Raw genomic sequence first — 16,900 nt, 5'->3', positions numbered from 1 at the left:
CTCAACTTGCACAACAAACATAGACAATAATTACCAACTCAACTCAACTCTATAAACAAACACAGACAATTAAACTCCCCAGATAATTTAACTCTCCAGATAATAATTATCAACTCAACTCTTACTCTTATCACATACCAAACACACCCTTAGTGATATTTATTTTTCAATATTTTTGTTTTGAATAGAAATCGTGCTTCTTGTTGTTAAAAAGAACTTCATGTGTATCATTCTCCCAACTATTACCAAACTTTTCCATTTTACGAATGTGATATATTTGAAAGGCAAAATGGTAAATAATAACAAGGACATCAATTTAAAAAGTAATAATAATAAATAAAGCATATAAGTTAAATTGTCAATCTTAATTTGTGACTTGAATCTTTCTACTTCGAACTGTAATAGATATAATTGTCAGTCATACTCACAAAAATAGAGACAACCCAATTCAAAGCACACTACTTTCGCAATGAAATCATTCAATAAAATAAACCATGAAAAATTACAATAGAACTAGGAAAAAAAAAAGTATAAAAGTGAGCAAAATGATCTCCAGAATACTTCTAAATAACCTGTGGATATGAAAGTGTATTGGACGGGTGCACCCCACCTCAAAAACCTTCCATTAGCGCAGAAACTCGGCCTGCCAAAGGTGGAGGTATAGTAGCTATGGCTTGCTGAATTTCCTGATTAACCAAAAAAGCAAGAAATATATTTAGCTTTACCAATACATACCCGAAAATCAACTTGGGACTTATTAGTCTCTTAAATCCTCTCTATAAAAGATGGAACTGGGAAGATGGATTGTCACCTAGTAGAAGGATTGCACCAGAAAACTAACTAAAAACATGAACTTGAGAGATCAACAAACTGGCATAGAAATACCTCTGTAGTGTAGCGAGCTGAAAAATGAATCAGAAGAATCGCTTTGTTCTTAAACTTTTCAGCATGGTTTATTATCTGGGACGGATCAGCAACACAAGAAGCACACAAGGATGTAAATTTACAAGATAAAGTCGTTGAATGAATACGGGAATAGCAGGAGTTACAATGTTGAGTGAACGAACCTCAAACAGGTGAGTGTGGCCGTATTCTCTTGCATGCTCAACTGTAACTCTATTTTCAAGAAATGTGCTCTGCAAAGAAGAATGGGTGGGCAGCATGAAGGATTAAACCTCAATAGAACCCACTCTTCCAAGATGATAACCAACACTATTTTTCTCATTCCAAATCCCTTATATCATATTCAAAATTACTCTAAGCTATGTTAATGATTCAAACTCAATTTTGATGAGAGGAAAATTATAATTAAAAGTGTAAAATCAAACATCAAAATAAACTGATTAATTGCATAATTATCAGTGAGATTTTTTACTTGACAAAAATGAGTTTAATCATGTCAAAATCATTACCAAGTATGTCTTATATCAATCCACGAATATGTAAAACCCTATATAAACAAACAAGAAATTAGCATTATAATGCTAACATCTATTTTGTTTTAGCTAGGACGCATTCATAAGATTGAGATATAATGCTGCAGTCTTCAAGTACCGAACCTCCATAACTAGGATCTTTGCCCTCAATATGTCAATATTATTTTCATCAACTATAAAGTCGGATGTGGTATCTCCAGTAAAAGCCACTTCAGGTTCGGTAATTGTGTAAGTAATCTGGCACAAAAGCAACATAACCAAGATAGTTATGTACTTAAGGAGAACCCAAGATCTATGTACTTAAGGAGAACTTTAAAAAATGGAGAAACGTAAAAGAAAAAGTATAATCAGAGGAAAACCATGAAATATATGAATATAACAGTCAAGACACACCTCCGCACCAGATAACCGGAGTTTCTTGATCTCATTGCCAGATAGTCCCAAGTACTCTTTCTTAAGTTTCTGCTTTACAGAGTAAAGTAGATAACCCTGCCATAGTTATGGGTAGATTATGGACAAAAAAGAACAACAAAATCATCAAATATGCTAACAATTTATCAACGGGCAAAAGCTACCTTCTATCAATTCAGATGTCAGAATTTCAAATCTCCCACTCCATATTCTTGGACTCAAAAAAGATAATAGTAAAATCAAAGTATATGTGCAATAAATAGGTTACCTGACTGTCAATGACATGGTATGTCTTAAACGCCCTCACTTTGAGGTCCCTTCTCAATGACAACTCTTCCCCTGCAAACAAAATATATGAATGGAAGAATGTAATACACTGAAACACGAAAATTGGGTAAAATACACCAAATTATTCATTGGAGAAAATAAGATAATTCAATAAGGGACGCTACCCACTTCCAAGCCAATCAAATTACATCTCAGCTCAGATTGATCCAATCTTCTGTGTACCTCTAAAAGATTTTCTACATCATTCTTTATAGATTTTGGTACAATAATTGTTGGCGGTTTCATTTTGTATAATCCACGGGTAGCAACATACAAAGGAAGTCCCCCCTATTAAGCACAAAAGCTACCGATAAGCTGCAGATGAACAAAATGCGATCGATGTTTGACTTGAATATTAGAACTTCCCAACAAACTTGGGAAGGTAAAACTAGATTCAAATCAAATAGATACTTGAATTGATTGAAGATAGCTGCAACAAAACCACAGGTAATTACTAGACTTCAAATCCTAAGCCCTAAATCAACAGAATTCCACTTCGATATCTACTACGCAAACGACCGTAAGGTCTCCCGCCATGGGAACAAGCTCAGACGACAATGAGATGGTTGAAAAATGAAGCGGTGAGAGGGGCATGAACTTACAATGTGATCCATATGACCATGGGAGATGAAGAGGAAGTCCTGGCTTATGGCCTTTTGAGGGCAGCGACCAATATCAAACGCCAAACTGAGGGTTGGGAAAATGACGCAAGTTTCATGGCCTCCAATGGACAAGCCCTTAATTGGGTATCCTTCAATTTGCATTCCCTTGCACGATTCCATCGGGTCCGAATCCAAGCTTTTGCTGCTACATCCTGTTCCGGCTGCCATTGAAATGTACGACCGGCAAATTGACGGAGACCGAGAAAGCAGCTGTGAATGACTTAATTCACTTGATGACCACTGCAATTTATTTTATTAAAAAAAAAATTAGTCTCTTAATTTCTATTAAAAAAAATAATTATGACAATGGATTGTTTGTTGAAAACACTTTTTCCTATGTAGTCATTTCAAACATGTACTTAGTTTATAACGATTTAGTCCATATCTAAGAAGCATAGACATGGATACAGATATGCGATACAGATACGATCAGATACGGTGATTCGTCAATTTCTAAAAAACTAAGATACGGATACATCTAAGGATACGTCATTTTTATTTTTATTTTTTTATATATATAAATTTAACCATAAAGAAAGATACTAAAATGTAGTCCAAAACATAAGATATCAAATTAATAACATAAAAGTTCTTAGTACAAAGACAAACTAAAGAAACTTGAAATATTATCACTTTGTCCTACCACAAAGTTCTTAGTACAAACCAAATTAGTAACATAAAGACTAGAAAATAGAAAAACTTGAAATACTCAAATCTTAAATCACCATAACATCATCATCATCAACATCATTATCACTTTCACCACCGCCATGATCTCCCAAAACATCAGCCTCTAACTCTAATTCATCTAAAGATAAATTGGCTACTTCAAACATACCAACATCTTCAAAACTATCTCCAGCAATGTCCCATGCTTTAGTCTCTCCTCTTGAATATTCTGGAGTACCCCTTGACAAAAGGCGTAGATTGCTGTGAATATATACCAAATCTTCTGCACGTTGAGGTGTCAACTTGTTCCTTTTGAGAGAGTTAATAAAAGAGTATGTGCTCCAATTGCCATAAAATTGATCAAAGGCCTCCTTTGTGAGTCACTCCATCCATCACTCACAATACTCACCCCTTTAGTACGCCATCCATCTCGAATTGGAATTAATAATCGCTCAATATTTGTCTTTTCTCTCTGAAGACGAGTCTTCCTCAACATATTATATCCAGAAGGCAAATATCCTAACAACAAATAATTTGCTGCATAAGAAAATGCTCCTCTAAAGTGTGGATTTCTCGATAAATGAAATGGCAAACCAGCGGAATAAAACATTCTGACAATTAGTGAATGTAATTGGTCTCGTGATGCATTGTTGAATGATTTTTCAATTGCACTTGCATCACTACTACTATACTTTCTCTTCTTTTCAAAGTCCAATTTGCTTGTAATAGGAGAATTACTAACATTAACACCACCAATTGTCATGACCGGAGGTGGTAAGGGAACATTCTTTGGACCTTTTTTTCTAGTCGAGTCTTTACTTCTTCTTCCAATTTTTGCATTTCACTCAAAATGGAAGAAGTGAATTTTAAACAAAGTCCAATTCTTTGACCACTTATCTTCAATAAATGAGCTCTAACCCATGTATAAGAGCTCCTCTTTGAAATATTACAAAGGTTACATTGCCAAAAGAAATTTCCACCCCCGTCCCTAATTTTTTAATTTTGGTCACATTTTTCCAAAGAGGTTTTGTATCATCTTCAACAATGGAGGAGGATGAGTTTATGGAAGGATTAAATGATTGACTTCGGCTTGATGCAGATGCCATTTAAACCGGAACAGAGCTGGAAAATTAAATTTTAACTTACTACTGTTAAAAATTAAAATTAAACACCTAAAAATTAACATCAAAGATTCAGATTTCAGACCAAAGGAAACATATTACTGTTAAAAATTAAAATTAAACGCCTAAAATCAAAGATTCAAACTAAAAGAAATGGAAATTTCAGAGATCGAAAATGAAAAATTGAAAACTTGATAAAAAAGAAAGGAAATCAAAATCTGAACAGAAGGATTAAGGAAGGAAGAACAAATGTTTATGGCGGGCCGGTCGAAGTCAAAATCGAAATTGTCGTCGTCTGGGCTGACCTGAGACGAATCGGAATCTGGAATCTGCTGGCTGGAGCGGTCGACGTCGTCGGCGGCTGGGCTGATGAAGAAGAAGTGAACTGGACCAACTGGTGAAGTGAAGTGAAGAGGAATAGTCGAAGACGAAGGGAAGTCGAAGGAAGACCAACTCGGTCGACTTTTAGCTTTTAGGGTTTTTCTTTACTTTTCTTTTTTAGTTTTAAGTTTTAAGTTTTACTTTTGTTTTAGTTTAGGAATTCGATTTTTCATTTTAGTTAGACTTTTGTTTCTAATAATTATATTAATAAAATTAGAAAACTAAGTAGTAAGTGGACTATTTAACTTATTTTTGGGTTAATGGGCTATTGGGCTTAATGGATTTTTGGGTTGGAGAGGAAAAATAAGCAAATTTTAGCTTGCTGTATCCCCTTCACGTATTTTGAAGGGGATATGCGTATCCAAAATTAAGATAATATATATATATATATATTAGATACTCCATTTCACATATCTGACATGTATCTACCACGTATCTAGACGTATCAGTATCAAATACGTATTTGATACCGATTCTCTGTACCTTTTGAAGTATCTGTACTTCATAGGTTCATATACTTTTAATTTTGTAACACTAACTGAACTTTAATAGGTAACAATTTGATCCTTGAACTTTTAAATTTGTAACAATATAGTCCCTACCGAAAAAAAAACTATCACAATTAGTTATCATCTTTTATTATTTTATGATGTAAATTTTGTATTTTGTAAAAATATTGAGTCTCTAATTAATTTATCAATTTATTTGTGGAAGAAATATCATTAAACCTTAACATTAACTTCTATATTAGAAACTAAATCATTAAACTTTAAAATGTATTTTATCTTTACAAATTTTAAAGTACAAGAGTTAAACTTTTACATAGTAAAGCTTACGAACTAATTGTTACAAAATTAAAAATACAGATACTAAATCGTTATAAAATATAAAGACTAAATTGTTACTTCTATGAAAGTTTGGGAACCAAAAGTGATTGTTTAACCTTTTTCTTTAAAAGCATCCATTTTGGTGTTAAAATATAAATGTGCATAAAGTTTAATTAAAAATTTCAAATTAATCAATTTTGACCATAAAGTTATATTAAAAATTATAACCGCAACCTTTGATGTAATTTAAGCTAATTCACCTACTGATTTTTAATAGAAGAAGACAAGGTAAAAAAATTTATAAACTCATTAATTTCACTAAAATAAAGTTTCGTAAAAATGGATATGATTGTACAAATTAATCATTGGATAACATACTTAAAATTCATAAATCTCAAAAAACAAAAAAAAAACAAAAAAAACTATAATGTTAAATTCACATCTTTTGTGTGTGTGAACGAGAAAGTATTAGATGGTTAAAATTGTAACACTTTTCGAAGTTTGGAGGTTAAAATTGCAATTCTCGTTTAAGTATGTGGTTAAATTTTTTTAAATTAATATTTAAGTTTGTAAATCTCTAACTCTTTTTTTCCAACAATGGTAAATATGTCTTCAGATAACTTGAAAATCAAATTTTACCTTTGAACTTGTCATTTTATATTAATTTTTAAGAATTTCAGTTTCATCCAATCATACCACATGATTATTTAAATATTTATAATTCTATGGTCTACTCAAATTTTGTTAATTCACATACTAATTTTAACAAATTAAAATAAAAATGAATAAAAGACCTCTATACATTAATTTATTTAGGTCCCGTTTGGTAATCATTTTGATTTTTTAAAATTAAGTCTATGAACACTACTTTCACTTCAGCTCTAAATTTCTTATTTTGTTATCTACTTTTCATCAATGGTTTAAAAATCAAGCCATATTTTGAGAACTAAAAAAATAGCTTTCAAAAAGTTGTTTTTGTTTTTGAAATTTAGCTAAGAATTCAATTATTGTAATTAAGAAAGATGCAAATCATTGTAAGAAATGTAGATGAAATAGGCTTAAATTTTAAAAACAAAAACAAAAAAACCAAATGGTTACCAAACAAGGTTTAAAGTAATATCAAGTTACCAAGCGAGGCTTAAAGTAATATCAAATTTGGTACCAATTTAATATTGATCAGAATACAAATTAATTGTGGATATTCCTAATTACTAATTTATCGTACAACATAATACATATATATGTATACATTTAGGTATGTACATATATACGTATGTATGTATATACGTTAATTGTATCTACCACCGTTTAGAGTTGTGCATTGTTCTAAACTATTACTTCATGTTTTTAGTTACTCTCACTCTAATTTGCTTGAGAGAGTCTGTTCTCTGTTTTTTACATGAATGGTTTTTTTTCAGGCTTCTCAAGCTCTTTCGCCTGTTCCAACAGTGCGGCCATTTCCAACTTCTTTATCGCCTCCCGCTGGTCCTCTAGAATCTTGGTGGTATAATAGAAAGTGCAAAATGGTCACTACCCTTGTAAGAGCAGGTAATGGGTGCAATAATGATCTTGGTTGTAGGAGCACCCAATGCTTCAACAAGCAAGATCATTTGAGGCTCTGCCACTATTTGGAGTTACGCATTGGTCTAATCTATTGGTTAATATGTTTAGTCACCTTTATTCCAATCTGTTTCAATCTGTTTGAGAGACTTTGTTCTTTGTTTTTTCCTTTTTCTCCCTTCTCAAGCGGCTGCTCTGATCGTACTGCCATGTCTAACTTCTCTACCCCCTTGCACTAGTCTGTTAGAATCTTATTGGTGCAATAGAAATTGCAATGATAGTCACTGTCCTTATGTAAGAGTGAGTAAGAGGTGTAATGACGATCTTGGTTGTAGGTGCATCCATTGCTTCAATAAGCAAGGTCATCCCGAGGCTCCACCACTATTGGAATTGTGCATTGCTCTAACATGTTGCTTCATGTTTTTAGTTACTTCCATTCAAATCTGAGAGACTTTGTTCTTTGTGCTTTACATGAACGATGAACGATTTTTTTTTCTGCTTCTCAAGTTGCTTCTGCTACTTTAGTTGCACTGCCATGACCAACTTTCCCACCGCCTTCTGCTGCCCTGCCACATTTTTGTAAGTGCAATAAGGGTCATTGCCCTATGCCCTTGCGTAGGTGCGATAACTATTTTGGTCATTGGTGCATCCAATGCTTCAATAAGAAAAGGCATCCTCAACTTCCAACACAAAAGGAACCTTGGCCTTTGTCTCGTTGATGCAATATGGGAAAGGTGTCCCGTTGCTAGTATTTGTTGATTAAAGTTGCGTTGGCAGAGTTTCTACCCACTCGACCTTGTGAATGCAATATATGAAAATTTTCAACCACTCAATCTTCTACACACGAGCTGTGTTGGTGGAATGCCAACCCAACAAAAAAATGTTGGTAGACGACCGTAGGCATACCTTCTAAGTTCTACAAAAGCGAGTTGATAGATGACCGCCGATAACAGAAAATCATCGCTAAAATCATATACGTAAAAAAAATATAACTTTATCTTAAAAATACATCTATTCTTTTAAAAACTACAATATTATCTTTGATTTTTCATAAATATTTCAAAATTAATATTAATTAGAGTAGAAAACCTATTAGGGAGTGTTTAAGCCCTCAACTTCATGACTCACTCCACATTTGGAACTCTAATTATAATAGTTATACAATTAACTACAATATTACAATTTTAAATCCTTCTTTCTCATAGTATTTACTCTTGAGTTATAGAGTTTACTATTCTTTATGCATCCTCTCTTTCTCTCTTCGTTCAAGTGTTTATTATTTCCTACCCAAACTAAAATAGTCTTGCCCCAAACACAAACAATTATAACTTATAAAGTACTATAGCCCACAAACTATGTTAATAACTTACTATAATACTCAACTCAATGCCCCAAACATCCTTAGAGTGCTATAAAAAAAGTCAATGTGTGACGGAATGTTATGGTTGTGGGTGCCCAACCATCTGGAATATTAGAATGGAGTGATGTGAAATATTTATGGTCTCAAAGTATTCCAACATTCACTCATGCTCCTTACCATTGTCGAACCATGACCATAGACATGCAAGCACATCAGTCATTAGCAAGCTAATATTGGACAAGGCGGGAGGCATTGGTCATGTGAGGACAAAAGATTCGACATGTTTCAAACTTTCTCCATTCACAAGTTTTGACTCAACCTTTTCCTTTTCAATCACAAAGGGTAAAAGATTCTGTTTGTGGGATCATATGCAATGACAATAAGAGCGGCAAAAACCTATGACACAAGGAATGCTTATCATTTTTACCATCTGATGAACATTTTAATGTAAGTGAATGTCAAACTCATTGTCACACCCCACAAAAACGGTTCTTCAAATCGCGCCACCAAGGGGCATGAGACTCCAATAGCATGGTCAAGAGGGAGTCAAGACTCATCAGAAGGCATCCAAAGGACATGCAAAGTTGATAGGTGTGTCTTGGTCAGGGCACCCACGTGCTGGGGTGAAAGAATACGAGGGTGTGGCAAGGCAACACGACATGACATGAGTGTCTTGGGCGGGGCGCCCACGTGCCAAGGATGGGGCATACAAGGGCGTGGCAAGGCACCACAGCGTAGGAGATGCCAAGGACAATGCCCATGTGTGCAAGGCTGTGCGTGGCCAAGCACACACACATGCTCGGGAGAGGCAAGGCCAAGGAAATTTACAAACGCGCGACGAAGCACACACCCTTGTCCGAAGTGCGCGAGTTCCAGATGCGCATGCCTGTGCGCGCCCGCAAGCATGCGCGTGCAGATGCATGCCCACGCGCCCCACAGACGGACGCCCAGGCACAAGCGTGCGGCAGGCCCTGCGTATGCGCCCACGACCCAGTCGCTTCGGGAAGACACGGGAAGGCGTCTGACGATCCTAGACGGCCTTAGAAGCTTATGGAAGCCACGAGACAATGCCAGCGCCCACGAGAAGCCTCTAGGCGTGTCTGGAAGCCTCTGGACAGCCCCACCCAGTGCTGGAAGGGCCTAGACAGTGCCAGAATGTGCCAACATGTGCTAGACAGCCCCACACAGTCCCGAAAGGCTCTAGAAGGGTCTAGACAACACCAGAACATCACGGATAACTCTAGAAGGCTCATGGACCATCTGGAACGTCCCAACATCAACACTCTTGTACATACTCTAGATTACTCCGTAATGGTCTAGAATAGTCTAGGAGCGTCTAGAATGTTCATGTATGTACTTGGAAAGATGTAGAAGGGTCTAGAATGGCCTAGGGACATGTCCAAGACACCTTGAAGTGTCTAGAAACCTCCATGGCCGACCTTGAGGGGGCCTAGGTCAGTTGGGGCACCTATAAATAGCCCAAGAGGGGGCCTCATTTGTACATAGACAACATAGTCAACCCACTCAACATCATTCCTTAATAAAGCCTCTCAATATTCTTCCAAACTCACTCACTTGTCCAACACTCTCTAAACCTCTAAGGCGTGTATCTAAGTGTCTTGAATAGACACAAGCTACTTGGTGCTCTTTGATAGCAAGATTGCATGGTTAGTCATCTCAAACACCGATTCCATGACACTCATACATACAAGGCAAAATTGCATAATTCCGATGATTTTTTGTCCTTTTTTTATTTCAGAAGTAATTTATGCTATTTTTTTTAATTATTCTTATATGTATAATATTGTTAGCAATGTTTGCTCTTTTTTCCTTGCAAATCATCACATCTTTGAAACCATTGAATTCAAATTAGGGAGTTATATTGTCGATTTGTATATTCCTTTTTCATAAGTAAATAAATAAATAGTGTTTGCCTACCACTCAATTTTGATCTGTGGTTGGAATACATGTCTATATTAACATGTTATAACATATACTTTAAGCCATGACAGCAATTTGTTGAAATAAGAAAATGTAGATATAAATAACTATGAAATTCAATAAAATTTATAAGTTTCGATTATTTTAACAACCAATTCAGCTATGCAATGGACTAAATCAATAGTATTATTCAAAAAGTAAATATCAATAAAACATAAAACAAAAAATATAGTCAAGCCAACAAATTGTGGAGATGTTAGTTTTCTACTACCGTTCTCTGACTGCTCGTATTTTTCTCAAGGGTTTTATATGCTTTGGCATAATGCACATAACTTCAAACGCCTCAATCTTTTACTTAGATAGCAATCTCACATGGCAGAATAATCGAACTAAGCATGCTATTTTGTCCCATCATTTATCCTTTAACAAAAACCAAACATGCTTAGAATCGACTACATCAATAAGCAAGGTGTCCGAATCAGACCACATTGATAGAAAGAAAGAAACAATGTACTTGCTAACCGTAGATAGAAAGAAACAAGGTCCATCGCAAAGATGGGACGGCTGCTCTCATTCATTCTAATAGCGTATCCCTTGCGCCAAGTGAAAAGAGAATAAGAACGGCAATGTGCATAAAGTTCAACATATTGAAGTAGCTGGTGATCAAACAGTAGCAGCTGGAAATGTCAAACTCAGCAGAAAGAACTATAAACCTCCCACCAAAATCAAGGTATGGTGCATTTTTTTACTAGAAGCCAGATAATTATGAAAAGCAAGCAGTACATGCAAAATATGGTGTTATTTTTCACTAGAAGCCAAATAATTATGAAAAGAAAGCAGTACATGCAAAATAAACTGGTGTAACACCATAATTGATAAATAGAGTAAGAACAAAAGAAAATATGATATAGTGTATGACGATCATATTGGTTAACACAAAGACAAAATTTTGAAGTACAGATCATGGAAGTTTCGTACATCAATAGTTATAGTTCAATAAACATTTTAAATCTTCCCGTGAAATTAGGCCTTTTGATTCCTAAAGACCATGTGATTCTGCAATCTCCTTCCATTTTGAGATGGTTGTAATTCGTAAATGACTACTCATCATAGAACTTTAGCTCTTCCGTTTTGTAGGAAAATTATTTATATAAAAAAGAAAGAACCTACGAACTCATACTATCAAGCCTCGTAACAATTAATTACCTGGTGGCCATTAGAGTCAGCTGCCATTTTCAGTCATCGTCTTTAATCCTACTGAAGTTGGTGGCAGATGTACTTCAAACTTGGCATTGGAACCAAGCAGTTCGCTGTTGTTCAATTGCTGTAAAAAATAAAAAATGTATATAAATGAAATCCTAAACAAGCTTTTTTTTTACTTAATATTTGATAAGGTAGAATCCTCACTGGTTCTTCTGTCCAATCTTCCTACAACGATCAAAATCCCACAATTTAACCTCCATAATCTTCCTGAGCTTATGAGAATGCAATGTTAATAAATGACAATTAGAAGACAACAAGTTACATGTTCTCAGCTCATCCTCCAAATAAAGAACAGGTAATCTACAGCACAAACAGGATAAGTTGAGAAACATTTCCAAATCTAATAGGTATTCACGCAAATGGGTTTTGAACTTTATTCTTGCTGACAAATGATACAACAATGCAGGAACTGAAGTGCTGTACATGACAAAAATTATCATTTTGTTAATGAATCAATTACAATTCAAAACATAGCGTCATAAATTTGGTCTAACCTCCAAGCCAGATATCTCTTAGATTAACCTTGAAAATGTCAAAAGAGAGAGGTTTAGAAAGGGAATCCCCTATAACTGATCTTCCTTGAGGTTTCTCCCAAACGCTTAATGCCTTTTGCAATTTGATAGAACTGCATCAACTCATCAGCAACATCTTTTGGTTGACTGTAAATAAATTTCTTCAAGAATCTCTTCTCTGTCATCCTAAGGGCCCTGAGCAGTGGATGGCCTTTGATCTGCATATGGAGACCCATTTCCTCCATCTTCCCTAGGAGATGCACCCGTGGCTTCAAGACAGCATCCAGGTTAAAATATAACAGAAATGGATAGTTGAGAATAACTTTAGCAGGTAACTTCAACGTGCACAAGATGAAAGTCATGTTCCTTTGCACTTTATCGACTGATAGAGTCAAGATAAGGGGAGATCGCCCAAGCAAAGCAAATATCTCATCTTCTGTGAAACCAAACTTTTCCAAATTGGCTACTTTATGACGGATCGTTTCAAGTCGTGAGATACCAATGATTGTAACAACATATTTGAACATCTTGTCACCCTGTGAGAGCCCTGTTTTTTGTATGTATTCCATCTTCTCATCATTAAAGGAAGTCCTTGGAATCAATGTGGGGCGAGATATAAGCATGAGAATCAAATCCTTTTTACTAAGACCCATTTCTTCATACTGGGAGATTACAGATTTGACTCTACTATGGAAATCATAAGTCAAAAGTGAGGGGTTCCTTACAATGGCTTTGACAAGAACTTCTTTAGATTCAAATATTTTCAAGAAAGACTCAATCTGCTCATGGAAGTTGTTGTTGATCCAACATTTGAGGAACCGTGGACGACAATTAATGATCTTCACAAGGTCGGGAGATGTGATCCCTAGGCCTTGTAGCAGGTGGAGTTTATTCTGTAGTTGGTTTAAGTCACTCCTGCGCAGAGAAGGCCCACGTGCAAAGATTTGTGCAATATCATTATCAGTACAACCCCATCTCCGGAAAACTTCGGTAAAGTCATTGGCATGTGCTAAAGCCCCTTCTCCCACCTCCTTTTCAACTTGTTTGACACTCACCGTTGAACAAGTGGCAACCTTTAATGTTTGCCAAGCTTCTAGAGGTTGGCTCACCAATATGGAAACAAATGCTTGCCTAGAAGATAGTAAATAGCGGTGCTTGAAATAATCCAAAACTCTGAATTTCATATCAACTTTACAATTCCAGGATCACTGAAGCTGGATTTATCAGACAATACAAGGAAAAGCAAAAAGATTGGCCTCAATTAAACATGATGTCGCATTTGATTTTTCACCATTAAGTAAAATTACAAAATATAACAAGTAGTTTCCACATAAATCTTCGCCATCTTAAAATGAAGTTTCATAAAAGAATATAGAATCAGAGAGAATGAGTGTGCATGTGTTTACTTGCGAGTTCATCGCCTTCTAAGGAAGATTTTGAACACAATTTCCAGGGTTTTAAGAACAAATGGCCACGCAATAAAACTTATCGTAAAGTTCCTGTATGTAAAATATAGGTCAAAATGAGTCCTTTTTTTCTCCACCAGAATGTCTCTCTTAACTCTGTCAGCCTTTCCCACACTTGATTATGACTATTTTCTATTATCTCTTCTATTCCCACTTCCTCGAACTACAAAGTCATATAGTTCTTTAGGCACTGTTACAAACGAATCTAGAAAGCTTTTCCAAAACTCAGTTCATAAAGTCCAGAAACTGCAGAGCATTGGTGAGTCTAACACATATCACCAAATACTCATAACGATTAAACCTGATCTCAAGGATAGTCTTTGGAATATCCACCTTCCTAACTCGTAAATTTAGCTTAAGAAAATCTTTGATTCTTGAAGTTGATTAAAACGTTGTCCATGCATGAGGGCCAACATAATTTCTAACACTCTGGTCATGCTAAACATACAACTAGTCATGAAGGTCATTCATAAATTTTCGTAGTCAACACATAAACTACATTGCTCAATCAACAAACATTTCTTATAACATCTTGGTTGCGAGCACTAAAGCATTCCAATAGCTGTGTCTCTTTGAGCTTATGAAAACCTCGTTATAGCACAAACTTTCTAATTTAGTTTCTTCAATACTAAGAGCCCAAACACAAGTTGTCAAATTAACCGAAAAACAGCGTGCTTAGAATACTTATCCAGATAGATTTAACTCCAAAAATTTTGTCCCTTGGCCTCAATGAATTTTCCCGATCTCAACACAATAAAATCAGAGGTTAGAGTTCAATCTACCATAGCCATAATGGATTTGAAACTGACCGGAACCCAAAACTAACCAGAAAAAGTCGCCAAATGCCCTTAAACATTGCTGGACAGCACGCCAAACTTCCTCAAACTTCTCGAATCTACTATCAAAATAGTGTGGGTAACTTAAGACTGGAGTTAGATTGCCATGGGTAACAATAACCAACAAGAAAACTCATCGAACCGTCACGAAGATGCCCATTGCCGTTGGTCTCGACAGTGACTGGGTGGAGACGCCAGAGCAGCTGCGGTTTACGGTGATCAACAGTCGGGGGAGACGTGGCGGCTCGATCTGTGAAAGAAGAAGTGTGAGTGGAGGAGAGAGAAGCGAACCCTAGAGAGAGGGAGAGAGACCCAAAACTATCCTTCGAGCGACGGCGAACGGCGTCTAGCGGTGTTTCGATTGCCGGCGACGACCACGGGGTGAACGATGGCGGCTGGCTTAACTTAAGAAAATCTATCTTCTTCTCTTCATTCTTTTCTTTTTTTTTTTTTTTTTTTTTTTTTTTTTTGGTGTTCCAAACCCTGGTGTTGCTCCTATTTTAGACTCCATGTTAGTCCCATGCATTCAACTCCATACTAACAAAAACTAACGAGTTCCATAAAATTTACGTGAGAAGAAAAATAGCAAAATTTAAAGTTATATTTAAGAAAAATAGTAAAAAGATTTCGAAATTATAAAAATAACAAAAAATATAAAAAATTAATTAATAAATGATAAAACTATCCTAAAAACATTCAAATTAAGTACAAACCATAATGCAAAGATACACGGTTTAAAAAACAACTCGAATGCCACGAACATGCTCTATCTAAACATTTTATAACTATAAATACATTCTATTTAAACATTGCAGAAGCAAAAATTAAAAATCACCCAATATGGTCCTTAGCGCTTTCGGATGCCTATAAAAACACATGTATACAAGAGAAGCCGATGACCATGTGGCGGGGTAGTGAGAAACTTATGGATGTCCACATTAATGGACTTACTCCAAGGTGAGAAAGAGCAAAGTTGATTGTACCAGTGAAGTTGTTGTTAGTAAATGAATATTTGAAAAATTACAATCTCAGAACGATGTGACTATTGGAAATAGGATTGCATTAAATACCAAACCAGTTGTAAAAAGTTTCATCATTTTCATTCTATGTGACTAGTTTGCCCATATGATCTTAAAAGCTACACATTAAACTCTACCAATCCCAAAACGTCATTGTTGAAATAATGTTTAAAGTAGAAACAAAAGTAGAAAACATGGTGTCCGAGCAACTATGGTCAGCAACCTCACGAGAGTGGTCGTCAAAAGCTAGCCAAGACGAGATGGAATTCAAGCAAGGGTTGATGAACCATACATGAGATTGAGAAGGAGAGAGATAGATTTGGGGGACAACTAAGTGAAGGAGATGAATAATATGACATTTAGGATTTTTGTTATTTTATTTTACTTAGATTGCTAAATAATGATGACGACGATGACGATAATAATAATAATAATAACAAAATTAAAGGGATACATAACCTAGAACTCAGGATGTTTAAACTCATAACTTTACAGTACAATTACATTGTCTGTGTAAATGTAGATTAGTTAAATCTCATTGTTTCATATTACTATTACGTTGTATGTGTAAATGTATATTATTCAATTACCATCGATATTGGTGGTAAAATATCACTAAGATACAATATAATGTTATAATCAGTAATCACGATAACCGACGGTTAAAACCTTATAAGTTCACATTATAATTACATTGTGTGTGTAATATAAATTAGTTAAATCTCACAGCTTCATATTACTGTTACATTGTATGTGTAAATATATATTAGTTAATAATCAGAACATACCGATATCGGTGGAGAAAATCAGTAAGATGTAATATATAAATTGAATACTTACTTATGCGTCAAGAACAAACACCTTTTTTAAGATAGTGATTACCAACGATGTATTTCAAATAGTTAAAAATGATATAATAATATAATAATATAGGTGAGATAAAATATGATACAAACATACATGAAAATTGAAAAAATATGAAAAAAAATAAAATAAAATTGAATCTAGTAACAATATATATCTACACAGATACACACATTAAAACATTGAAAATATGAAAAAAAGATCAAAATAATTTGATGACAATATGTATAAAATAGTGAAAAAAA

At 35.0% G+C, this 16,900-nt stretch overlaps 2 protein-coding genes across 5 annotated transcripts; both read right to left on the bottom strand.

The window, feature by feature from the left end:
- Positions 1-346: 346 nt before the first annotated feature.
- Positions 347-5,147, bottom strand: LOC120073315 (tRNase Z TRZ1). 4 transcript variants are annotated; one of them, XM_039026084.1, is made up of 10 exons: positions 4,932-5,136; positions 3,675-4,024; positions 2,777-3,076; positions 2,300-2,462; positions 2,116-2,186; positions 1,830-1,925; positions 1,560-1,673; positions 1,068-1,136; positions 886-960; positions 347-686 (listed from the first exon to the last, which is right to left on the bottom strand). In XM_039026084.1, exons 2-10 carry the CDS (start codon positions 3,678-3,680, stop codon positions 612-614), a joined length of 969 nt encoding a protein of 322 aa, XP_038882012.1. In that variant the 5' UTR covers positions 3,681-4,024; positions 4,932-5,136; the 3' UTR covers positions 347-611. The 4 variants fall into 4 exon arrangements, 3 of the variants coding, with proteins under 3 accessions (XP_038882012.1, XP_038882013.1, XP_038882014.1); XM_039026085.1 differs by lacking the exon at positions 3,675-4,024; XM_039026086.1 differs by lacking the exon at positions 1,560-1,673 and having other exon boundaries at positions 3,675-5,143.
- A 5,716-nt stretch (positions 5,148-10,863) lies between these two features.
- LOC120073205 lies at positions 10,864-14,905 on the bottom strand (the record flags this gene model as incomplete). Its single annotated transcript, XM_039025889.1, has 3 exons — positions 10,864-12,019; positions 12,103-13,601; positions 14,763-14,905. Coding segments are annotated over 2 exons (1,239 nt in total), but the record flags the coding sequence as incomplete, so codon positions are not given.
- Between the last annotated feature and the right edge of the window lie 1,995 nt (positions 14,906-16,900).

This window comes from Benincasa hispida, chromosome 3 (genome assembly GCF_009727055.1).
Source record: "Benincasa hispida cultivar B227 chromosome 3, ASM972705v1, whole genome shotgun sequence".
Taxonomy (NCBI): domain Eukaryota; kingdom Viridiplantae; phylum Streptophyta; class Magnoliopsida; order Cucurbitales; family Cucurbitaceae; genus Benincasa; species Benincasa hispida.
The sequence above is the reverse complement of the archived record's forward strand: the minus strand, read 5'-3'. Positions and strand labels throughout refer to the sequence as shown.